Here is a 26,641-nt window from a genome sequence, read left to right as displayed (position 1 = left end):
TGTGGATTTGTAAGTGAGCTGAGATAATTAACAACTTGGTTGGTTATTTTTACTGACATAAAAATTAAAATACTTTCTATTTGCTACAGTCCAGGGCAGCTTGACTTTGAGTCTGTAGTAGATATTTAAAAACCATGCTTAATAATTTCACCTGTTGCCTATTATTATGACTTAAATAAACGTTCAGGAGGTTAAGTGAAAGGCATATGGCAAAATAGCTTTACACCTATACCTTTACACCTATATGACTGTTGAGTCAGCAGTGTGCCCTTGTTGCCAAGAAGGCCAATGGCATTTTGGGATGTATAAGTAGGGGCATAGCGAGCAGATCGAGGGACGTGATCGTTCCCCTCTATTCGACATTGGTGAGGCCTCATCTGGAGTACTGTGTCCAGTTTTGGGCCCCACACTTCAAGAAGGATGTGGATAAATTGGAGAGAGTCCAGCGAAGGGCAACAAAAATGATTAGGGGACTGGAACACATGAGTTATGAGGAGAGGCTGAGGGAGCTGGGATTGTTTAGCCTGCAGAAGAGAAGAATGAGGGGGGATTTGATAGCTGCTTTCAACTACCTGAAAGGGGGTTCCAAAGAGGATGGCTCTAGACTGTTCTCAATGGTAGCAGATGACAGAACGAGGAGTAATGGTCTCAAGTTGCAGTGGGGGAGGTTTAGATTGGATATTAGGAAAAACTTTTTCACTAAGAAGGTGGTGAAACACTGGAATGCGTTACCTAGGGAGGTGGTAGAATCTCCTTCCTTAGAGGTTTTTAAGGTCAGGCTTGACAAAGCCCTGGCTGGGATGATTTAACTGGGAATTGGTCCTGCTTTGAGCAGGGGGTTGGACTAGATGACCTTCTGGGGTCCCTTCCAACCCTGATATTCTATGATTCTATGATTCTATGATTCATTAACCAGAAGAAGGAGTTAATATGACCTTTCCTATGGACAGTACATCCCCTGGCTTTTCTCCTGCTGGCTGTCCAGTACTGACTTATTACTAAGGCTATGTTTTAGTCACAGATATTTTTTGTAAAAGTCAGACACAGGTCACGGGCAGTAAACAAAAGTTCACGGTCCGTGATCTGTCCTTGTACTATATGTGACTTGTACTATATACCCCTGACTAAGCCTTGGGGGGGTGGAGGGCAGTCCGGGCGTGCTGCTGGTGGGCGGGGGTGGGGGGGCGAGTGGTCCGGGGGCATCGCGGTTGCTCTGGGGGGAGTACCTGGGACTCCCGCTGGTGCTGGGGAGGAGGGGTTGGCGGGGCTGGTAGGGTCCCTAACTGATTCTGCTCAAGTCCCCTGAAGCAGCGACATGTTCCTCCCTCAGCTCCTAGGCAGCTCTGTGTGTTGCCTCTGTCAGAGTGCTGGCTCCGCAGCTCCCATTGGCCGGGAACCATGGCCAATGGGAGCTGCGAGGGCAGTGCCTGTGGGCGGAGGCAGCGCACAAAGCTGTCTGGCCATGCCTCTGCCTAGGAGCTGAAGGAGGGACAGCTCGCCACTTCTGGAGAGCCCCCCCCGAACTAAGCACTGCCCTGAATTCTCACCACCTCCTGCACCCCAGCCCTGAGCCCCTTCCCACACCCACACTCCTGCTGCGGGAGGGGGTGCGGTGGCCTGACACTGCCACAGCAGCAGCTGGTGCAGCTGGCCCAGGGGCTGCCTGCTCAGGCAGCCCCTGGGCCAGCTGCTGCAGAAGTCATGGAGGTCCCAGAAGGTCATGGAATCCTTGACCTCTGTGACAAACTCGCCGCCTTACTTAATACTGATGTTGGCTACATACTACTCATTCTTTTGCCTGGAAACCTTGGTGAAACTCTCTCCTTTCTAAAGTCTACCACCTTCTTCTGCATTCTTATTTCTTCTCCCAAATCTGCTTTCTCAGATGTTGCACCACTTATGTTGACTGGAAATAAGCCCCACTCTCTAAAGCTTGCACTATTGCCAAGTACAAGTCAGCTCTAACTGGCACTTGTTCAGTTATTATATTATTTCTGGTTTGCTGTGTATGAAGTATAATGTAACTGATTGGATACTGAAAGCAGATGTGTTTTATCCTTTGGAATTCTATTATATTGTAATAAATCCCCTATAATAGATCCTAATTCTGTCCAACTCATTTGCCTATTTCACTTTTAAATTTGAATTTCCTTTTGTTTGTTGTTCAACCTTGATTTTAGTCTAATTCTTATTTTTTTTTTCATTCCCATGAAATTCCTGTTAGTAAAGGAATAAAGGTGACACTTAATCTTCAGGTACTTCAGGCTGTGGAAAATACAGCAAAATAGCACGTTGGGTTATTGCTTTGAAAGTCTAGTACACCATTACTTTTAAAGATTACCAGCAAAAAGTAATGTCATGGGCAATGCAGCCTTTGATTTTGAAGAGATGACATGAATAGAATGATTTGTGGGGGAGGGGTTCCTTCAGTCAGAAGCAGAGTTTTTATCTTCATTCACTGCAAGGCTGATTAATGCATTTCTATTTGATCCAGATGCATACTGAATAAATTAAAAATGAGATGATTTGTCATGGATTTTTTTTGTTTATAACTTTGATATCATTTCCACTGAATCAGTGAAAACAAAACATTCGCACTGTAATAGAGAAGACTTATTTAACAAGAACATAAAAGGTAGACTGAAATAAAAGAAAACCCATACAGAGTAGAAACATGGATGAAATCCTGGCTCCATTGAAGTCCATTTGAATTTTCTTAATGACTTCAGTTAGACTGTGATTTTCACCCAAGAGGTTTCGCATCTGCTCCAGGTATCAAGCAATTACATATTCTAGAAGGGGTGCATTAGAACAAACATAAAACTTGAAGATATTCAAAATTCTGAGTTATTTAGCAGTGATGATGCAGTAGAAGATAAGTTAGCTCTTATATTTTGATATATTTTTATCACTCTGTATTAATTTAAGATATGAGGGTGCTTTAATTATTTCTCCTATGAATTTCACCCTATATGACATAATTTGCTATCTTACAGTGGTGGTGCACAGATTTGGAAATATCTTTTGAATTATTCCTCTAATTGTTTTTGTTAAGAACTTTGCAGTTTTCAGCAAGTGAACGTAAAATGCATATATTTTATATATTTATATATATAAGCATATCCAAAGTATTATCAAATCTTCAAGGCATTGTCCATTGGCATCCTACAGAAAATATACTTTGTGAGTGTGCGGTGGGGGTTTGACTTGCCCAGCTCAATTCTGGCGCCTATAACAACCAGTGGAGAAGCCACTCTATGGGCCTTTCACCATTTAAAAGCCTCATGATACATTTACACAGCAGATGGCACCATGCCTTCCAGCGTGGGTAGCGAGACTCACTCTAGGATTGCTTGAGCTAACATATACAAATAGCAGTATGGACATGTATGGCTCCAGCAGAGACTTGGGCTAGCCACCTGAGCTCAGACTCAGAGGATTGGGTGGACTTGGGTGACTAGCCCAAGTCTCATTTAGAGCCGCAACGTCCACACCACTAATTTTAGCATGTTAGCTTGAGTGAAACTAGTCTTGACTCAGGGGTTGTCTGGGAAGCTGGAGAGGCGGCTGGACTAAATTTGAGTGAGAGGTGGTGTGACCCTGTGCCCAGGTCACAATGCCATTCATTTGAGTGAGTGAAGTTCTTTCAGTTTGTATGCAAATTCAAATAGATTTTTTTAAAATTGCCCCCCATATGAATTTGGGCCCTAGTTATGTGCCTAGTTTGCCTGTGTGTTTATTCGGCCCTGAAGCTATTGCAAGTCCGTCTACCCTCGCTGGGAGCCATGCTACCAGCTGCAGTGTAAACATGCCCTGGAAATCACAAGGCATTATTTTAGCTGATGCAAAAGCTAAAAAACTGTTAAAGAAAGGGCTATTATTTTTATTGTTTATGCAATGAAAAAGTATGTTAGACAAACATACTTTTAATATACAATAAGTGTCGCTATTGTATATTAATTTGGTGTACTATTTTGTAAAATACCTTTCTATTGCCTGAACAAATAATAAAAGTTATGGAAACAATTAAATAAAATGCTTAAAATACACCTTTTTAAACATATCAATGGAATTGTCAGTTTGGATTACTTTGTTGATATTTAGATAACTTCTTCCAGTAGGGATTTTTTGCCACTTGAATATTTGCAGTGCCAAATCAGATTTTTTCCAGCATGCATCATCTTGTATTAAAATTTTTATAAACTACATGAAAACTTCAACTTTGTTATCAGGTGTCAAGATTTTGATGTGATACATCTCTAAAGAAATCATATTGCATGTGTCAAGGTTCCTTCCCCACTCTGAACTCTAGGGAACCTGCATGAAAACCCCCCTAAACTTATTTTTACCAGCTTAGGTTATAACTTCCCTAAGGTACAAACTATTTTACCTTTTGCCCTTGGACTTTATTGCTGCCACCACCAAGCGTCTAATACATATATAACAGGGAAAGAGTCCGCTTGGAAACGTCTTTCCCCCCACCAAAATCCACCCAAACCCTACACCCCCTTTCCTGGGGAAGGCTTGATAAAAATCCTCACCAATTTGCATAGGTGAACACAGACCCAAACCTTGGATCTTAAGAACAATGAAAAAGCAATCAGGTTCTTAAAAGAAGAATTTTACTTGAAGAAAAAGTAAAAGAATCACCTCTGTAAAATCAGGATGGTAAATACCTTTACAGGGTAATCAGATTCAAAACATAGAGAATCCCTCTAGGCAAAACCTTAAGTTACAAAAAGACACAAAACAAGGAATATACATTCTATTCAGCACAACTTATTTTATCAGCCATTTAAACAAAACAGAGTCTAACACATATCTAACTAGATTGCTTATTAGCCCTTTCAGGAGTTCTAACCTGCATTTCTGCTCTGGTCCGGGCAAAAGCAACACACAGACAGAGAGAACCCTTTGTCCCCCCTGTCTCCCCCTGCCCCAGCTTTGAAGGTATCTTGTCTCCTCATGGGTCATTTTGGTCAGGTACCAGCAAGGTTATCTTTAGCTTCTTAACCCTTTACAGGTGAAAGGGTTTTTTCCTCTGGCCTGGAGGGATTTAAAAGTGGTTAGCCTTCCCTTTATATTTATGACAGCATGGATTCCTACTCTGTAGATGTTGGGACTCAGTTTCCTGGATTCAAGAAAGCAACTAAACAGGTGCTTAAGTTTAACCATCCATGTTTAAGTGCCATTGATTTTTCAAACCAACTTGAGCATGCATTCAAAGTCAAGCATGTGTTTAAGCATCCTTCCTGAATAGGTCCCTAATTATGCAGGACCATGGCCTAGGAATGCTTTAGTAAATTGAGGCTCTAGTGTGAGACAGTTGAACAATTTCTCTCACACTAGCCAGCTGAGATCCAGTGGTCAGAAACCTGTGTGATTCTCACTACCAGGTTTCATTTTAGTTCCCTAGCTTAAGGCAAATGGACCTACTCTTCTGTGTGCCTAGAAAGCTGAGATGCCAGCAGTTAGTCAACTAAAATCTTATTGTTGTTTATCTTGAGCAGAATTATAGACCTATCATAATTATATCTCCTATTCTTCAGCACTTACTCTTTTGACATTATTATGTTCTTCACTGAATCAGATATTGGATATAAAGTTACTGCTATTATGTTAATCATTGCTAATTTAAGCCACTGTCAAGCAATATCAGAAGAGTATATAATAGATTAGATTGGTTTGGTTTGGGTTTATTTGAGAAACAATTCCCATTGGCATCTTGCTGATCCGGATGGAGATGTCAGTTTCTGCCTAGATCCAAATTTATTCTTGATAGATAATATCACCGCTAATAGCTTTTTATAAAAATTGGAAAATTCTATTTTTTTTAAATTAAAAGTGGAAATAAAGTCCAAATATACACATTCTGTAATAACTTTGAGATACATTATTTAGTTTAACTTGTAATGGGTTTATATGGCAGCTGCATTATATGTTACATTTCCTTACGTTTGATAAGGAAAGGCCTTGAGGCTTTCTTGAGGCACTTTTCTTCTACTCTGCCAGTGACTGTCTGATAGCAATATAACAAGTGACTTTTTTTCTGTTTCACATCTATATATAGAAGGGAGAACTATTTGCTGTGAAGTTACTCTTTAGTTGTTCAAGGGAGCTCTGTCTCTGTCTTTAGTTTATCAGTTTCATATAAAACAAATTGATTTTTTAAAACATAGTGTCAAAACTTGATGGAAAATGAGTTTCATGAAATGCAGAGGTGCATAAGACTAAGCAACTATGTATTGTGTGACTTTGTGGCCTCATAGAATTCTGGAGCACAGTTCTGTGGTAAATGGTCAGGTTAATCTCAATATATATTTTAGACTGAAAGTTGAGATTCTGGAGTCTTGATCTGTATATTTAAATTAGAAGCGTGTATATGTCAATGCACGCACACACAAATAATTCTCAATCTGTGCATGTGGTTGCTTGCACCCTTTCTCTGCGAGTGTAAGCACGTATTTTAGCTCTTCTAGTTCTGAGAAAAACCTTGAAAAAGTGAACTGAGTTAAAACTAATGCAGTGTTGTCTTTCTGTAGGCCTGAGACCTGTTCAACCGCCCTCATATTAAACCAGTTTTGGATGAAACTCCGGGTGTTTGGTAGGGAAAGGGTGAGGGTGCCTGAACTGACCTGGTCACACCTTGAGCCCTGGCTAGGGTATAGGTGAGGTGCCCTAAATTGAGCGGGTAACATTTCTGAGGCTTCAAACAGCCTGAAACAATAAAACTGAGAAGTGTAAAGTGTCCCATTCATCCCCGTTGTGTTGGCTCTGAGACCTAATGACGATGATTGTATTCATTTGTGTATTCACTTGTCCTATATCCAGTTGCCAGAAATGTCATCTTTCTTCTCTGTTAAATGTATGCATTGTTCACACAAAACGCTGCAACATACTGGAAATTGACTATGCATGGACAATGTAAAATAAATGTAGGGACTAGTGCTCTTATGTATTACTAATATAAAGATAGAGAGACAGACCGAAAGAGAGAAAATGTAAATGGTAAAATGAAGCTTCCCAGAATATCCAGTCTCACCAAGGCCAGCTTGCTTTGGAGTACATGAGTCCTTAAATATGACTTAAACTTCTTGTTCAAATAGTCAGCTCTCTGTTTAAAAACAACTAAACCTACTCAGAAACCGAGAAATTAAAAAACTCTATCTATCACAGTATCATTATCTTAGTCCCAGTTCCACTATCAATTTTTGAGTCCAGTACTTCAAAAGCCATCTAATCAGGCATAGTGCTTATTACTATCATTATACCATTTTTACTCCTGTGAATTGCTCATAGAGTAAGCATTCCATGGGACTATTTGTGGTAGCAAGCGCTTTGACTGGTAGTAAAGCGCTTTGACTGGTTGTGTGGAAAACATATTTATAATCTTTTGTTTGTTTCATGGGTGAGAATAACTTCTTGGATGGATCACTTATAGACACTTTATGAGTCTAACTAGAATTATTCATGAGAACTCAGACGCTAGCCTTAGTAAATTCCTTCACATGGTGCTGTTTTGTGGATCGCGGGAGATCTGTCCTGTAACAATGAAACAGAAAAAGTTCCTTCAGCTTTTATTCTTGCACATTTTGAATGTCACCCTGGCTGGTGCCTCTCCTACAGAATACCTTGCGTTTGCTGCCACTGTTGCCTGTGTTGATGTTTCTGTATCCTTAATCACTAGTTTTCTCCATTTAAGTAGTTTGTCTGGAACACAATACGCTACTATTATAACAAATAGCATCCTCTGAAAAGTAGTTGAGAGAGTGAGAAAAGAAAGCAAAAGCTAAGCCTCTTTTCTTCGTCTTTCAATGAATTCTTGGACCCAGTAAGTTCTATCAGGAACAAAGAAACCATGATTTTCTGAACACAAAGGACATTAAAGCATTTCTGGATGTTACACGTGTTACTACTCGCCATTAGAAATCTTGCACTAGTTTACTTTGAAGACATTATATACTCATTGAATCAGATATCAAATCTGTTTGTGTGCTGGGCTACCACAGTCAGAAAATTTTAATGAAGAATGACATCCATGGGCATGTGGGAAGAGGAGTGAGAGATGAAACACTTCAGTAGATCTTGTCAGTGTTGAAAGTGGATCAGAATAAGAAATATTGATGGTTTTAAAAGCAAATGGGTAGGAGCCATCAGTCCCAGATCTTTCTCCTGTGTCCAGATTTGTAACAGTCATGTCACAGTAGATTGCCAAGATGCTGAAGGCTGAGGCATAAGAAATTGGAAAGAATATACAGGATAGATCTCGGATAGTTCTAGGGTCTTGCTCATCATTGTCCGTGAAGATATCAGTACCTTGCTAAGCCTAAACAAACCATCTCAACTTGACAAAATTGGATATGCATAGCAGACCACGGATCAATTCACTTATAGGTATTGTCAGGACAATAGCATCTCTAGATTTAGAGTTACTGTATTTAGTGATGGTCTCCTTTCCACATCTTTCGATGAAATAGACCCTAAACCAGGGGTTCTCAAACTGGGGGTCGTGACCCCTCAGGGAGTCACAAGATTATTACATGGGGGGTTGTAAGCTGTCAGCCTCCACTGTGAAGTAAACCACACTTCACTTCAGCATTTATAATAGTGTTAAAAAAAATGGGAGTTTTTAATTCATAAGTGGGGGGGGGAGTTGCACTCAGAGGCTTGCTGTGTAAAAGGGGTCACCAATACAAAAGTTTGAGAACCACTGCCCTAAACCATGGGGCTGCATTTTGGTGTGACCCCAGCCAGTGCTGTCCATAGGGGGGTGGAGGGGCTGGGACATAGGCGCCAAGTTCCTATCTGCCTGGGGTGGTGCTCAATTCAATATGCTTTTCTGTCGATTCAATATGCTTCTCTGTCACTATCTCTAAAATCCAGTACCTAGAGTCCTGGAACCATCTGTCCTAAAGGAGTCCCTTCTTTATATTATATTTATATTAACTCATGAGTGGAGTTCATCCTGCTGAGCAGGAGGTTGCCGGTAGAATAAGTGCATTTTTGAAACTCCAGGACTAACGGTTCATTATTAAAATATACTAGTTCTTAGCACTTATCTACTGCTTGTCATCCGCTGATCTCAACATCTTTTTCAAAGGCAAATAAGAATCACAAGATCCATTTGACAACTTAGGAAACCAAGGCAGAGCAGTTAGGTGACTTGTCCAAGGTGTCACAGGAAGTCAAGTGGCAGAATTGGGAATAGAACCACACATCTTTTGTTTCCTTGTCTCGACCCCTGTCTGCTAGAAAACACTGGAGGCATGGTCATTTTGAAAGGTAAAGTTCTCCTCCTAATAGCAGTTTCAGTGAAGGAAGTGTGCAATGAGCAGGCAGGACCATGTCCCAGATAGCTAAGGGTACATTATCAAAACACAAGAATCCCCATGTTTTGAGGCCCAGGTGGCTTGATACCCATTGGACCTGCAACTTGGAGTGAAAAATAAGAAGAGGAACAGACCCCAACAAAGAAATCATCCCCCGACTTTGGAGTCTTTTGGTTTTAGATCTATCACTTATCACTTGCCAACCATGGAAAATTCCAGGAGTCCTTTCACCTAAAATGCTCTCAGATATCAGGCTCTTGACTTATCTGGAAAGTATTTGTTTTGCATTGTGCAGGCATACCTTATCTTTCAACAGTTTGTTCACCTGTCAACAGAAGTCTGAGTTCCTAAAACAGGGCCAAGCAAGTTCTTTATTGATGGACATGTTCCATTGTCATTTCAGGTTGCATGATTACGGTGCAGTTGAGGAGTTCTCCAAAGAAATTACAAGTCTTCAACTAATCTTATTTTATAATGTCCCTATGCTTCTTCATCACTTGCATTGTTTTCCTGCTGAGAAACTTCTTAAAAGTACTGTCTGAAAAATGAATACATTGCTGGATTTTTTTGTAATTAGGGCCTGAGTTACCTGCAAGAGTGGGAAAGTGATGAGAAAAATATGGGCTGCTGATTGATTCCAGTAGCTTAACAAATATTGCTTGATTAGGGAATGACAAGGCATTTAAATTCTGGAGATTGTAAATAATAAAAGAGCTGAGGGAACTATCCTAGATTTATTTTGCCCTGACTATCTGATGTTAAGGTTAATCAATATGGAGAAGTAAAACCAGGATTTCAATGAAATGTAAAGGTTGACAGAAACAGCAGTATTATCTCGAAAACCATCTTTTTTTTTTCTATTTATAATATAGACAAAAGAATTGATACTCAGTATTGAGCTGAACATTCATGAAAGCTAAAGTGAAGTTGCAGGTAGATATGGAAGGTCTGTATTTTTAAATGCAGCAGTTACACATTATAAATCTTCCCTGCATGGCCTATAACTGAAATTATAACAGTCTAAATGAAAAAGATTCTGAAACTTGTATATATTCGTTTAAGCTAACTAAAGCTACTGAGCACCAGTGAGGATAACTGCATGAAAGGTAGGCACAGAGAATGCCTAGTTTCAGAAATTTAGAATGTGGTTTTTAATATCAAATCGTACAATACTGTAATAGATGAAGACAGGTCATCAGCTGAATTGCACCTACTTTAGAGTACCAAAATATGTGTGTTTTGTTCTCAGTGTATTCCCTGTGATTGGACAATTGTATAACTGGAAATAATTTTAGCAAATGTTAAATGTGGTTGCATATAACCTATAATTTCTCTTTAGATGGAAGTTATTCTCTTACATCATGAAATTGAAAGGTTAGAAACAGTGTGGTTACAGGAAAGCACTTGAATTACTGCATCAATACCCTTTTTTTTTTTTTTTTTTTTTGACGTGGGAGGCGTAGGGTGGCTGCTTCTTGGGCTGTGAAATGCTAGGCTAAAGAAAGGTACTTGATAGTAGAGCTGTGCTCAGTGCTTCGAGTGAGACTTGAAACTGCTTGAAACTTGCCTGCTTCTGGGTTCTGTCATTAACGTTAAATTAATTTTGTTCAGATGCAAGACTTGGAGTGTGTACACAATGGGAGTTGAAACAAATAAACTCATGTTTACATAGAGCCCTGAGACCCCCAAACTCCCTATTTCATACAATAGTAACCAGTAGATGTTTACTACTTGTGCAGTTAGATCCTAATCCAAAGACCATTGACGTTAATGGAAAGATTCCTATTGACTTAGTGTACTTTAGATCAGGCTCTTTGGGTACAATCCTGCAAGGTACTGAGTACCTCCTACTGACCTCAAATACCAATTAATTCAGTGATACCCAAGGCTCACACCATTGTTCCTTGTGAATTCACTGGGAGGTAGAGGTGCTAGCTCTGAATTTCATGTTACTGTGGTTTTTAATATTCAATAGTTTAAAGTATTTAAATTTGTTTCCCCCCCTTTCTTTTTCTCTCAGGCTAGTCCCGCCCCTATAATAGTCAACACAGACACCTTGGACACAATTCCCTATGTAAGTATAGCATTTTGTTTCCTCTTTTTGTAAACAGTTGAACTTACAGCTTGGTCTATCTTGATTCCCCCCTCCATTCCACCACCCCACCCCCCCGTAAAATTCTCTTCACTACTTATCAGATACACAAAACATTAGTCAAAGGTCTGCACAGAATGTTTATTTAAATATATTGTATTTATTTTTTTTAAATATTAAATGGATTGTGTGGTTTAATTCTTTCCCAGTTGTAGAAATTAGGGAAGGCAATAAAGTCCGGTGACATACAGTGCAAAGTAGTAATTCACATACCTAATTTTTCTATGCAACAAAGTTTTAACAAATCAAAACTAACTTTCTTTTGAAAAATATTGTGGATTTATTGTGACTTTCCCTTTTCCCAGTGCAGCTGTAAAACCTGTTTTATTTGTAGATCACCAAATATTACTAATACCAAGAGTTTTTTGTTTTGATTTGGGATTTTTTTTTCTGAAGAAATTTCCAGCTATATAAGAGAAGTCTGTGTCTGAATTTCTAGTATCAGATGGAGGGGGAACACCTTGTCTCAACCCTTCATCTGTTTATCTGTATGTCTTTTTTTAGATTGGAAGCATTTTAGGGTGTTTCTGTATAGCACTTGGCATGTGCTGGGCATTGCTGTCAGATAAGTAATACTAGTTTAACTTTTAACTAATAGGAATGTAATTTTATTTTTTTAAAATAGACAAATTAATGCTCAGTGTTTATCCTTACCCTTTTATGAAGAGCTTTTCAGAGGTTACTGTGTGTTAACAAACGACAGTGGTGATAGGCTCAGATTCCAGAAAGAACTGTACCACAACAAATGCATTTTTCCAGGATCTAACTACTTACAAAGTGAGTTCTTACTGTATAAGTCTCTCAGACTGGAATCAATTTTCAGTACAAAGCTGGTACCTGCACGCTATATCCACCCATGCAAACAATATCCTCACACTCAACTCTACAGGGAATATTTAAAAATGAGCAGTGGCAACACATGCTTTCAGCTCTATATGCAGAACCAAACTATAATGAAGGAGAGTGCAGAACACAAAAACACAAAATAATAAAACCAAAATACATTGTGCAATGTGTGCAAGTAAAGAAAATACAAGCAAATTTCAAAGTGGCTACACTGAAGGATTGTTCTGGTTTTGTCCTAACTTATTAGTTAACGTCCTATTTCTGATCCACTTTTTTCCACTTTCGAAAATAAGGGCTGTATTAACCCAGAGGAGTTCAAAACTTGACCTTCTTGGACATTTTATTTTTTCAATTAAAAAACGTGTTCGTCACACTGGGACTAGTTCAGAAACCTAAAGTTGTCTTGCAGTTATGCTGTAATTCCAGAGTACTTATTACAGGAGAGCAAAGGGGCCAGAATTACTTTGTGGGTAAAATTTTGCAAAGTTTTTACAGTTCTTCATTTCACCTTTCCAAATATTAGTGTTATCCAACTTTTGAATATACCATCGTTTGTATTTCTTGCACTTGAATGGAAATCCTAATAGCATATAGCATGCAGCTATATAATGTCTTTGCTTGTTTTATTTTTGCAGTTGCTTATTCAAAATTACAAAATGTCATTCAAATCTGAATTCATCTGAAATTCAGTACCAGCATACTAGCAGTACTTTTTGACGCATCTACTTGGTGGGATAACTCACATGACTGGAGTACTGTCATGGATGGTTATAAACTGTTCAGGAAGGACAGGCAGGGCAGAAAAGGTGGGGGAGTAACCCTGTATGTAAGGGAGCAGTATGACTACTCAGAGCCCTGGTACGAAACTGCAGAAAAACCTGAGTGTCTCTGGATTAAGTTTAGAAGTGTGTGCAACAAGAGTGATGTAGTGGTGGGAGTCTGCTATAGACCACCGGACCAGGGGGATGAGGTGGATGAGGCTTTCTTCCGGCAACTCACAGAAGCTACTAGATCGCACGCCCTGGTTCTCATGGGTGACTTTAATCTTCCTGATATCTGCTGGGAGAGCAATACAGCAGTGCACAGACAATCCAGGAAGTTTTTGGAAAGCGTAGGGGACAATTTCCTGGTGCAAGTGCTAGACGAGCCAACTAGGGGGAGAGCTTTTCTTGACCTGCTGCTCATAAACAGGGAAGAATTAGTGGGGGAAGCAAAAGTGGATGGGAATCTGGAAGGCAGTGACCATGAGTTGGTTGAGTTCAGGATCCTGACACAGGGAAGAAAGGTAAGCAGCAGGATACGGACCCTGGACTTCAGGAAAGCAGACTTCGACTCCCTCAGGGAACGGATGGGTAGGATCCTCTGGGGGACTAACATGAAGGGGAAAGGAGTCCAGGAGAGCTGGCTGTATTTCAAGGAATCCCTGTTGAGGTTACAGGGACAAACCATCCCGATGAGTGAAAAGAATAGTAAATATGGCAGGCGACCAGCTTGGCTTAACGGTGAAATCCTAGCGGATCTTAAACATAAAAAAGAAGCTTACAAGAAGTGGAAGGTTGGACATATGACCAGGGAAGAGTATAAAAATATTGCTCGGGCATGTAGGAATGAAATCAGCAGGGCCAAATCGCACCTGGAGCTGCAGCTAGCCAGAGATGTCAAGAGTAACAAGAAGGGTTTCTTCAGGTATGTTGGCAACAAGAAGAAAGCCAAGGAAAGTGTGGGCCCCTTACTGAATGAGGGAGGCAACCTAGTGACAGAGGATGTGGAAAAAGCTAATGTGCTCAGTGCTTTTTTTGCCTCTGTCTTCACTAACAAGGACAACTCCCAGACTTCTGCGCTGGGCATCACAACATGGGGAGTAGATGGCCAGCCCTCTGTGGAGAAAGAGGTGGTTAGGGACTATTTAGAAAAGCTGGACGTGCACAAGTCCATGGGGCCAGACGAGTTGCATCCGAGAGCGCTAAATGAATTGGCAGCTGTGATTGCAGAGCCATTGACCATTATCTTTGAAAACTCGTGACGAACGGGGGAAGTCCCAGATGGCTGGAAAAAGGCTAATGTAGTGCCAATCTTTTAAAAAGGGAAGAAGGATGATCCTGGGAACTACAGGCCAGTCAGCCTCACCTCAGTCCCTGGAAAAATCATGGAGCAGGTCCTCAAGGAATCAATCCTGAAGCACTTATATGAGAGGAAAGTGATCAGGAACAGTCAGCATGGATTCACCAAGGGAAGGTCACGCCTGACTAATCTAATCGCCTTCTCTGATGAGATTACTGGTTCTGTGGATGAAGGGAAAGCAGTGGATATATTGTTTCTTGATTTTAGCAAAGCTTTTGACACTGTCTCCCACAGTATTCTTGTCAGCAAGTTAAAGAAGTACGGGCTGGATGAATGCACTATAAGGCGGGTAGAAAGTTGGCTAGATTGTCGGGCTCAACGGGTAGTGAACAATGGCTGCATTTCTAGTTGGCAGCCGGTGTCAAGTGGAGTGCCCCAGGGGTCAGTCCTTGGACCGGTTTTGTTCAATATCTTCATAAATGATCTGGAGGATGGTGTGGATTGCACTCTCGGCAAATTTGCGGATGATACTAAACTGGGAGGATTGGTAGATACGCTGGAGGGCAGGGATAGGATACAGAGGGACCTACACAAATTGGAGGATTGGGCCAAAAGAAATCTGATGAGGTTCAATAAGGATAAGTGCATGGTCCTGCACTTAGGACGGAAGAACCCAATGCACAGCTACAGACTAGGGACCGAATGGCTAGGCAGCAGTTCTGTGGAAAAGGACCTAGGGGTGACAGTGGACGAGAAGCTGGATATGAGTCAGCAGTGTGCCCTTGTTGCCAAGAAGGCCAATGGCATTTTGGGATGTATAAGTAGGGGCATAGCGAGCAGATCGAGGGACGTGATCGTTCCCCTCTATTCGACATTGGTGAGGCCTCATCTGGAGTACTGTGTCCACTTTTGGGCCCCACACTACAAGAAGGATGTGGATAAATTGGAGAGAGTCCAGCGAAAGGCAACAAAAATGATTAGGGTTCTGGAACACATGAGTTATGAGGATAGGCTGAGGGAACTGGGATTGTTTAGTCTGCAGAAGAGAAGAATGAGGGGGGATTTGATAGCAGCTTTCAACTACCTGAGAGGTGGTTCCAGAGAGGAGGGTTCTAGACTATTCTCAGTGGTAGAAGAGGACGGGAAAAGGAGTAATGGTCTGAAGTTGCAGTCGGGGAGGTTTAGGTTGGATATTAGGAAAAACTTTTTCACTAGGAGGGTGGTGAAACACTGGAATGCGTTACCTAGGGAGGTGGTAGAATCTCCTTCCTTAGAAGTTTTTAAGGTCAGGCTTGACAAAGCCCTGGCTGGGATGATTTAATTGGGGATTGGCCCTGTTTTGAGCAGGGGGTTGGACTAGATGACCTCCTGAGGTCCCTTCCAACCCTGATATTCTATGATTCTATGATACTTACAGCAAGGACCTATACATTATAGTTATAACTCTAATATATGAACTTTGTTCAGACATCTGTGACTCGATAGGTACATCTTAACATCAAACTATCATTCATGTTAGAAAAGCAGCTGTTAATGAACTTGGTAATTATAAACAAAGCACAAAACAAATAAATCCCCAAACCTTAAATGGGCAACAGTTTAGAAATTCTTCATTGTCTATGAATATTAATTATAGGGAGGGCTCATAGGACGGCCTACTATTAAGATTGCCCAATACTTCCCATTATAGACCCTCTTTTCAGCTCCTTTTAAGTGTGGCAAATGTTAACTGTCTGGGCAAAAAATTTCCCCCTCACAGTTTGCTACCTCCCCAGACTCCCTCCTAGCCTCACTCACTCTTTGTTACCTGCCGCCTCTGCTCCACTTGAGCTAGGGTTGCCAACTCTACTTGTACAAAACCGAACACCTTTGCCCAGCTCTCTGCCCCACCCCTTCTCCGAGGCCTTGCCCCCACTCACTCCATCCCGCCCTTCCTCTGTCACTCGCTCTCCCCAGCCTCACTCACCCGCTCATTTTCACCGAGCGGGCTCAGGGAGTTGGGGTAAGGGTGCGGGCTCCGGGGTAGGGCAAGAAATGAGGCGTTCAGGGTGCAGGAGGGGGCTCCAGACTGGGCGGGGTGGAGCTGAGGGTTTCAGAGTATGGGAGGGGACTCTGGGCTGAGGCAGGGGGTTGGGATGTGGGAGGGGTTATGGGCTCTGGTGTGGGGCCAGGGATGAGGGATTTGGGGTGAATGAGGATGGGTCAGGGGGTTGGGCTGTTGGGGTGGGGGGACGTTGAGGGCTCTTGGCAGAAAGTGAAGATCATGTAGGATAATGACTGATGATAAAGGACATGCCTAAAGATTCTCCCATTTTGGCTCTAATTCAAGAAGTTACTTAAGCACATGCCTCACTTTAAGTTTGTGAGTAGTGCCCGTGTTAATAGGCATGTTTTTATGTGACTTGATGAATTAGAGCCTTTGTGCCTAATGCAACATTACAAAGTTTAAACACCAACACTGTTGCTATTTCTTGTTGGCCGTTTGTAACTTAGTATAAATTCTGGCCTTTTATAGCATGTAGAGTCCCCCCTAAAACGATCAGGACCCTACTGTGTAAGATGCTGGAAAAAGTAGTAAGGAAAAAACAATTTAGGGCCCAAATTCTTCAAATACTTACACGTATGAGTAGTTTAATAAATAAACTGTTTATTCCAAAATGCCTTTGTCCCCCTGCTCGATAGTATGTTGTTACATGTCCACACTGATTTTTTGTACTACCTCCTGATTTTTACAGAGAATTTGGTCATACCCAAAACCTTAATAAAAGTATATTTCTATTACTTTTGTTTCATTGAGCTGTAACACTTCTAAAGGCCTGATCTGATGCTTTTGGAATCAATGGGAAGGCTCCAGTGGGCTTTGGATCAGACCCAAAGTGCACAGGAACACTTTCCTTGTCTTTTCTTTTTTTATATCAGAATTATTTCTCAGGGCAATAAGAACTAATGAGCTGACCAGAAGCAGACTTTGTCTTTTTACCCATCATAACAATGATTGATAGAGGGAAAGAAATCTCCAGGAGATGTGATAATATCCCTCTAAAGCATATTTGCCCTGAAACACAGCTAGGTTCTTTTTATAGCTTCCTTATTGTCACTGTAAAAAAAGAAAATGTTGCAAATGATGCTTCCTCTCTCAAACTGTTTATGGCAGTGTATTCTCGGAGGGTGATGAAATGCATGTGCCTGACAGGGAATGAACTTTTCTTGTAACAATTACTGTGGAACATGAAAGGAATTTTGAGGAATTTGATACGACCAGTGTTCAGGAGGTGGTAGGAGATGTGGCAGTTTTGCCATAAGCAGATTTCAGAAGCTTTAAGATTAATTCTTTTAATACCAGTTTTATCATTCAGATACATGAGCTATGTTTTCTTTCAGTTAAGATATTTGTTGACCAAAACATAAAAATATTTAATCTCTTCCTCTTGGAGGCCCTCCATATAAATTTAAATCCAAATCTTTGGGTGATGCTGACCAATATTGTCTTATTGTTTCCTTGTAACCCCTCCCCCTTCCAGTCTGTCTGCATGTATCTATTGTCTCTTTGGTGCAGGGTCCATGTTTTAACCAATTTATTTGAGCATAAGCTTTCGTGATCTACAGCTCACGAAAGCTTATGCTCAAATTAATTGGTTAGTCTCTACGGTGCCACAAGTACTCCTTTTCTTTTTGCGAATACAGACTAACACGGCTGCTACTCTGAAACTGGTCCATATTTTGTTTGTACAGTGTAGGCACCTTCTATGTTTGTACAGTGTAGGCACCTCAGGACTAAGGATCCTAGGTGTTATGGTAATACAAATAAATAATAACTTTGATGATGTTTTATACCTGCCCAAGCACCTATAATTTTGGAATTGCACTAGTAGATAATTGGTATTTTCAGATGTATAATGCTATTCCTACAAGTTCACAGTCTTCCTAAGGTTTTCTCGTGAAAATGACTCAAACACCTAGGGATCATTTGTGGGTAGGTACCAGTAAAGACATAGGTATGCAAATCCACACTATGAGAAAACTCAGCACCTTGATGTTTGTACCATCGGTGAACTTCCAGAAAACCCCATCCTGGCCACTATGGATGTAGAAGCCCTCTACACCAACATTCCACACAAAGATGGACTACAAGCCATCAGGAACAGTATCCCCCAATAATGTCATGGCTGGTGGCTGACCTTTGTGACTTTGTCCTCAACCACAACTATTTCACATTTGGGGACAATCTATACCTTCAAGTCAGCGGCATTGCTATGGGTACCCGCATGGCCCCACAGTATGCCAACATTTTTATGGCGGACTTAGAACAACGCTTGCTCAGCTCTCGTCCCATAATGCCCCTACTCTACTTGCGCTACACTGATGACATCTTCATCATCTGGACCCATGGAAAAGAAGCCCTTGAGGAATTCCACCAGGATTTCAACAATTTTCATCCCACCATCAACCTCAGCCTAGACCAATCCACACAAGCGGTCCATTTCCTGGACACTACTGTGCTAATAAGCGATGGTCACATAAACACCACCCTATACCGGAAACCTCCTGACCGCTATACTTACCTACATGCCTCCAGCTTCCATCCAGGACACACCACATGATCCATTGTCTATAGCCAAACTCTAAGATACAACCACATTTGCTCCAATCCTTCAGACAGAGACAAACACCTACAAGATCTCTATCAAGCATTCTTACAACTACAATACCCACCTGCTGAAGTGAAAAAAATAGATTGACAGAGGCAGAAGAGTACCCAGAAGTCACCTACTACAGGACAGGCCCAACAAAGAAAATAACGCCACTAGCTGTCACCTTCAGCCCCCAACTAAAACCTCTCCAGAGCATCATCAAAGATCTACAACCTATCCTGGAAAATGATCCCTCACTCTCACAGATCTTGGGAGACAGACCAGTTCTCACTTACAGATGGCCTCCCAACCTGAAGCAAATACTCACCAGTAACCACACACCACACAACACAAACAGTAACCCAGGAAACCTATCCTTGCAACAAAGCCCAATGCCAACTCTTTATTCAAGTGACACCATCATAGGACCTAATCACATTAGCCACACCATCAGGGGCTCGTTCACCTGCACATCTACCAATGTGATATATGCCATCATGTGCCAGCAATGCCCCTCTGCCATGTACATTGGCCAAACGGGACAGTCTCTACGCAAAAGAATAAATGGACACAAATCTGACATCAGGAATCATAACATTCAAAAACCAGTAGGAGAACACTTCAACCTCTCTGGCCACTCCATAAAAGACTTAAGGGTGGCAATTCTGCAACAGAAAAGCTTCAAAAACAGACTCCAGCGAGAAACTGCTGAGCTTGGATTAATATGCAAAGTAGATACCATTAACTTGGGTTTGAATAGAGACTGGGAGTGGCTGGGTCATTACACATTGAATCTATTTCCCTAAGTTAAGTATCCTCACACCTTCTTGTCAACTGTCTAAATGGGCCATCTTGATTATCACTACAAAAGTTTTTTTCTCCTGCTGATAATAGCTCATCTTAATGAATTAGCCTCTGACAGTTTGTATGGCAAATTCCACCTTCTCTGTGTGTGTGTGTATGTATGTATGTATGTATGTATGTATGTATGTGTATATATATAATCTTCTTACTATATGTTCCATTCAATGCATCCGATGAAGTGGGCTGTAGCCCACGAAAGCTTATGCTCTAATACATTTGTTAGTCTCTAAGGTGCCACAAGTACTCCTGGGTTTTTTTGTACCATGTTCTTGGATGTCACCCAAAATGTTGCAGACCCATTTTATTGTGATCTGTGGAGTTTTATATTGTCTTCACTTTAAGTATTATATTGCTCGTTGTCCCCTACTTTTAAGGGTTCTGTAGTGCTCTAGACTTGCTGTTATGCTGCTTGGCAATTCTGTTTCCAATAATAAGGAACATGAGAATTATGCTAAAATACTTAAATAGCTACTTTTTTCACAAAGATACACTGTGTGTATTGGAACACCCATTGTTTCATGTTCTCTGTGTATATAAATCTCCCCACTGTATTTTCCACTGGATGCATCCGATGAAGTGAGCTGTAGCTAATGAAAGCTTATGCTCAAATAAATTGGTTAGTCTCTAAGGTGCCACAAGTACTCCTTTTCTTTCTAAGGATTTAAGCAACTCTCAATACACATCTCTGAGTTTTTATCTACAACATAACCAGGAAAACCAAGACTTGATATCAAGGAGGAAAAGGCAAGGAAAGAAAAATGTAAAGATCAGAAACTTTCAGACCTTTATGTATAATAAGAGGCAATAAAGGACACTCACCAATGGATTCCACTTGAAGCTGCCTTTAGTATAGTATTTGCATTCGCCTCATACATGAACCTGACTACTAACTCTTGATCAATAAAATAGGAGTGAAACCTTCAACTAAATTTTTACTTTCATGTTGCATTGTTTTTTTTAAAAAAACTTGTTATAAACTACATTGTCTTTCATTATTTAAAACATATTGTTTATGCCAGAGGAACCATAACCTTTAATAAAAATATTAGCCATATGTTGATTTTACCAATGTCCGTGTAACTCAGAGTGTTGTTTCACTGAAGGATATTTTACTAGAATTTGGGAGTATGAAAGAGTAATGATCTGACATTTGGAATGTATGCTGTGAATGTCTGATGTGAATATGGGTGAAGAACTAATGAAAGAGAGGAAGAAAGACCAAGATAATAAAAATAATACTCTGAAAATGAACAAATGCACAGGATCTAATAATATCAGCTCCAAAATGCAATTGAGAAGTCTTTTACAAAATAATCATTTCCTTTCACTCAGTCCTTGCGAGATAGACAGACTTCATTCTTTTCCATGTCGTCCATGCTGTAAATACACATTTAGAACATAAAATATTTGTTTTTCTTTATACAAAACCATAACGTCTAATTCTAGCACACTTTTTCTTGTCAAATCCACAATAGTTTTCGAAAGAGATGTAGAGTGGACGAGATGGTACAATGAGTTAATTAGGTGGTAACTTGAAGATACTTTCTACTAACTCAGTAATAACTGTGATCACAGTTGATACGCTCATAGGCCAAAAGCCAAGATTGTTCAGTAGCTCTGACTGGGGTTACTTCCAAGTTAAACGAAAGCATCCCTCAGTAGTTACTGGCATAGAATAATGCTTCTGTGATGACCTCTATCCAGGGCTTAAATTATCAGAGATTTTCTTTGAGCCCACCATGCTCTCCCCCCATTCGGGGCAGGAAGTCTCAGAGCTTTACCCCAGTTGGTTGGGGACGGGTGTGCCAGGGCTCCCGTGAGTTTGAAAATATTTACTGGACCTCCGCTCTGGACGGCTTCAGCTGAATTTAAGTCCTGCCTCTATCTGTTTCGGAATCAGCCGCCACATTAGTAATTGAGTGTGGATCTTAAAACACTTTACAAATATTAATGTATTAAATGATTGGTTTTCCAGCTGTGGGGCATGCCTCCCTGGGGGGTGGTGACGAGGTTTTGGTGGGGCAGCGAGCAGCATAGAGCAGAGGTCCTTCTCAGTCAGCTCCATCCTGCAGGCCCTGCCTGGTGACATGGTCAGGAGACTGCTGTCATAACCTGACTGCAAATCTTGCAGAGGTTCGTGGAGGGGCTTTGCTCAAGTTTGGGTCAGGCAGGCAGCCTTGGGGCACCTGTGAACGTGCTCTGTGGGGCCACCAGGCTTGGCAGGAGGGGGAAGGAGTCACTGCAGGTTCGCCTCACACTGTCAGAAAGCAGCGGGACGGAGGAGGCTTAAGCCTGCCCAGCAGCTGCAAATGGTCTCACGGGGCTTGGCAGTGGGTAAGAAGTGGGGGCATCTGGGTACCAGTTTCTTGTTCCTGACAGGAATGTGTATAGGGGCGAGGGGGAGAGTGAACTGTGGGTGCCCCTTCCTTAGCACCCCCTGCAGGCACCCAACATCCCCTGCCTCCTGCTCTCTCCAGCGCTGCCATGTTAGCTGTCTGGCCTACCCTATGCCTGCCTCCATGGTCTGGAGATGTGTGGAACAGGAATCTCCAAAGGGTGACTAAATAAAAAACATCTGAAATCAGTCTTGTATGGTGAATTAATACCTCTGTTCTAGAGATGGGGAAGCTATGAGAATATATGTCTAGTGAGCCTGAGTACAGTAATGAATCAGGATGCAAGGATTTGCATTGTGTTTCACAGCTGAAACCACTGCAGCGTTAGCAGATCAGAATAAATGGGCTCACGTATTTGGATGGATTTTAAACATTACTGCTGCGAGGTAGGAACGCGACAGGCTCCCTGCGCTTTGATTTGTTGAAACCATTGTGTTTCAGTGTAATAGAAGAAAAAAATCAGCTTTTTCTGTTTGGACTTCTTATATGAAAAATGACAAGTAAAGATTATTTTGATTTTAGTCTAGCCCTAAGGATCATTTACCATCCATCGTGTTGAAGCCAGTACATCCCAAACTGGCAACTCTGCCAATTGATTAATAGGCTGGCTAATGAAACTGTAGGGGCAGACGCGAAGGCATGGCTGGGGAGGGCAGATTGTGCAGTGCCTGTGTTAACTCTTCGTGGCTCCAGCCAGGCCACACCCTCATTTTATGAGCACAGATGTTCAGTGTGCTCCCCAATCTTAGCATTTTGCCAAAGTTACATGATTAACCTCCATATTCATAGCCTTCACCCGCTCCCATCTCCATGGTTGCGTCTTTTCTGCTCTCTCAACCTTCACGTATATCTGTCTAGATATTTAAGATCCCCTGCACAGTGAGCACCCCACAGTTTTAAATGTATTTATCCTTACAACACCCCTGTGAGGCAGGGCTGTTCTCTTATTCCCATTTTACAGATGGGGAACTGACGCAGAAAGACTAAGGGCCAGATTTACAAAAATATTTAGATTCCTAAGGATTGGTATCTAATGGGACTTACAAAAGCACCTAAGGAAGTTAATTGCCTAATTCCCATTGAAAGTCATTGGGATTTAGGCTCCTAAGTGACTACGGCACTTTTGAAAATCCTACTCTGCATCTAAATATCTTTGTAAATCTGGCTCTAAGTGACTGGGATAAGATCACACAGGTGAAGAATCAGGGAATTGAATCAATGTTTCCCAGATTCTAGTCTTGTGATCTAACCCCTGGACCATCCTACTGCAATTTGTCCCTCACGCTCTGGCCTAGTCTGCTACACCCTTACCCTCTTCTCCCTAAAATACACTTCTTGTGGCAGCTGCCATTCCACAATGAAACGATAAAATATAATTAAAAAGCAACAAGAAAGCCATATTTAACTGATGATGCTCGTCAAAAAATGTTGAGCAGAAGATTTTTCATCCAAAAATAGTAGTTATTTTAAAGGCAAATTTTCATGAAAATTTACCAACATTGTTGAAAAAATTTCATTTATCACAAAAATTGTGCCTTTTAAAATATTTTATTCAAAATATCATAAAACTGTTACTAAAATAGTAGTTGAAACTTTTCATTTACTGAAATCTAAGCTAAACAACATGTGAATAGCAATTTGAATTAATTTACTTTAGGAATTTAAAAAAAATCAATTTCCTTTAACGGATTTTCTTAAAATTCTAGAAATGGCTCCATTTCAAGCAGTTTGAAATTAAAATGATTTTGAATATTTTTATGAAAATGATCTGTGTATATTTCAACCCATACTAGTGTCTAACAACTCACATGCTGAATATCACTGCATGTTCAAACCATTTTTCTTGTTCATCCCAGCCTGCTCATTACCTCCATTGAGTTGTTAGCTCGTTGGGCATGGAGACTTTCTCCCTAGTTGTCTGTGTAAAGCATCTGTAACAGTGTCCTTCTTTCTTAATTATGCTAACTACACTGTGAAAGGGAACATTCACCAGCAGTGATGCCTAGCGGTCAGGCTGGGTTGTGGTAGGTTGTCTTCCTCCTGGGTATTCCCCTTTCTGACTATTGGTCAGCCATGCAATGGTCTGTTCTTTTAGCAACTCAGCCCTCTGGCCAGGTCACACAGTTAAGCCTGCCCCTTTAGGGGTACACATACGGAGTCAAACTAATGTGGACATCTTCAGAAGTCAGCAAGGGCTTCCCCACTAGGTCGGGGTCTTGGGGTCTCCAGTCTCTCTTTTGCAGGCTTGGTCAGATCAGTGTCTCCACTGCTCAAGCAGCAAGAGCTCCTGTAGTGCTCCTTCCGAGCAGTTCAGAGCATAGATTAGATTAGATCACCTCACCTCCCCTGTTTGCCTGCCTGCCACTGAGCTACTCTGCGTCCTTTTTTAAGATGTACCAGGTGGAGAGGGGTGGGACTGCCTGGGCCCAGAGCAGCTTCTTAACCCCTTTTTTTTTTCCAGTGTGAGGTGTATATACTCCATTACATACTGCAACCAACTTCTTTCAGAAAACCTGCCCTATTTTGTTCAAATAAAGGGAGAGGGTTATTGACAGATGACACATTCTAACACCACATTCCACAGGCCATTACCCTCTGATCCCGCTGAGGGTTACCAAAAGAAACTACACCATCTGCTCAAGAAACTCCCTGAAAAAGCACAGGAACAAATCTGCACAGACACACCCCTAGAATCCCAGCCAGGGGTATTCTATCTGCTTCCCAAATCCATAAACATTGAAGTCCTGGACGCCCCATCATCTCAGGCATTGGCACCCTGATATCAGGATTGTCTGGCTCTGTAGACTCTCTCCTCAGGCCCTACACTACCAGCACTCCTAGCTATCTTCGAGACACGACTGACTTCCTGAGGAAACTACAATCCATTGATGATCTTCCAGAAAACACCATCCTGGCCACTATGGATGTAGAAGCCCTCTACACCAACATTCCACACAAAGATGGACTTCAAGCCATCAGGAACAGTATCCCAGATAATGTCACAGTAAACCTGGTGGCTGATCTTTCTGACTTTGTCCTCACCCACAACTATTTCACATTTGGGGACAATCTATATCTTCAAGTCAGTGGCACTGCTATGGGCACCTGCATGCCCCCACAGTATGCCAACATTTTTATGGCTGACTTAGAACAATGCTTGCTCAGCTCTCGTCCCATAATGCCCCTACTCTACTTGTGCTACATTGATGACATCTTCATCATCTGGACCCATGGAAAAGAAGCCCTTGAGGAATTCCACAATGATTTCAACAATTTCCATCCCACCATCAACCTCAGCCTGGACCAGTCCGCACAAGAGATCCACTTCCTGGACACTACGGTGCTATTAAGCGATGGTCACATAAACTCCACCCTATATCGGAAACCTACTGACCGCTATACTTACCTACATGTCTCCAGCTTCCATCCAGGACACACCACACGATCCATTGTCTATAGCCAAACTCTAAGATACAACCACATTTGCTCCAATCCCTCAGACAGAGACAAACACCTACAAGATCTCTATCAAGCATTCTTAAAACTACAATACCCACCTGCTGAAGTGAAAAAACAGATTGATAGAGGCAGAAGAGTACCCAGTACTACAGGACAGGCCCAACAAAGAAAATAACAGAACGCCACTAGCCGTCACCTTCAGCCCCCATCTAAAACCTCTCCAGCGCATCATCAAAGATCTACAACCTATCCTGGAAAATGATCCCTCACTCTCACAGATCTTGGGAGACAGACCAGTCCTCGCTTACAGCCAGCCTCCCAACCTGAAGCAAATACTTACCAGCAACCACTCACGACACAACAAAAAAACTAACCCAGGAAACCTATCCTTGCAACAAAGCCCAATGCCAACTCTGTCCACATATTTATTCAAGTGACACCATCCTAGGACTTAATCACATTAGTCATGCCATCAGGGGCTTGTTCACCTGCACATCTACCAATGTGATATATGCCATTATGTGCCAGCAATGCCCCTTTGCCATTAAATTAAGCTTGAATAAAGCCTGGGAGTGGATGGGTCATTGCACAAACTAAAAACTATTTCCCCATGCTAATTTCCCCCTACTGTTACTCGCACCTTCTTGTCAACTGTTTGAAATGGGCCATCCTGATTATCACTACAAAAGGTTTTTTTTTCCTGCTGATAATAGCCCACCTTAATTGATTAGTCTCATTAGAGTTGGTATGGCAACCCCCATTTTTTCATGTTCTCTGTGTGTGTGTGTGTATATATATATCTTCCTACTGTATTTTCCACTGCATGTGTCTGATGAAGTGGTTTTAGCCCACGAAAGCTTATGCCGAAATAAATTGATTAGTCTCTAAGGTGCCACAAGTACT

The 26,641-nt window shown here is 41.5% G+C and overlaps 1 protein-coding gene across 12 annotated transcripts in view; it reads left to right on the top strand.

The window, feature by feature from the left end:
- The window catches only part of DLG2 (discs large MAGUK scaffold protein 2), a gene marked incomplete at its 5' end in the record, with an annotated part of 1,505,837 nt that overhangs the window by 939,539 nt on the left and 539,657 nt on the right, over window positions 1-26,641 (top strand). For all 12 annotated transcript variants that reach the window (XM_084617703.1, XM_084617709.1, XM_084617707.1 and 9 more), the window contains one exon: window positions 11,350-11,403. In XM_084617703.1, the coding sequence (XP_084473829.1) occupies window positions 11,350-11,403 (54 nt within the window). The remainder of the gene's footprint in view (window positions 1-11,349; window positions 11,404-26,641) is intronic.

This window comes from Lepidochelys olivacea, assembly GCF_965140295.1.
Source record: "Lepidochelys olivacea isolate rLepOli2 genome assembly, chromosome: 1".
In the NCBI taxonomy this organism is placed as follows: Eukaryota; Metazoa; Chordata; order Testudines; family Cheloniidae; genus Lepidochelys; species Lepidochelys olivacea.
The sequence above is the reverse complement of the archived record's forward strand: the minus strand, read 5'-3'. Positions and strand labels throughout refer to the sequence as shown.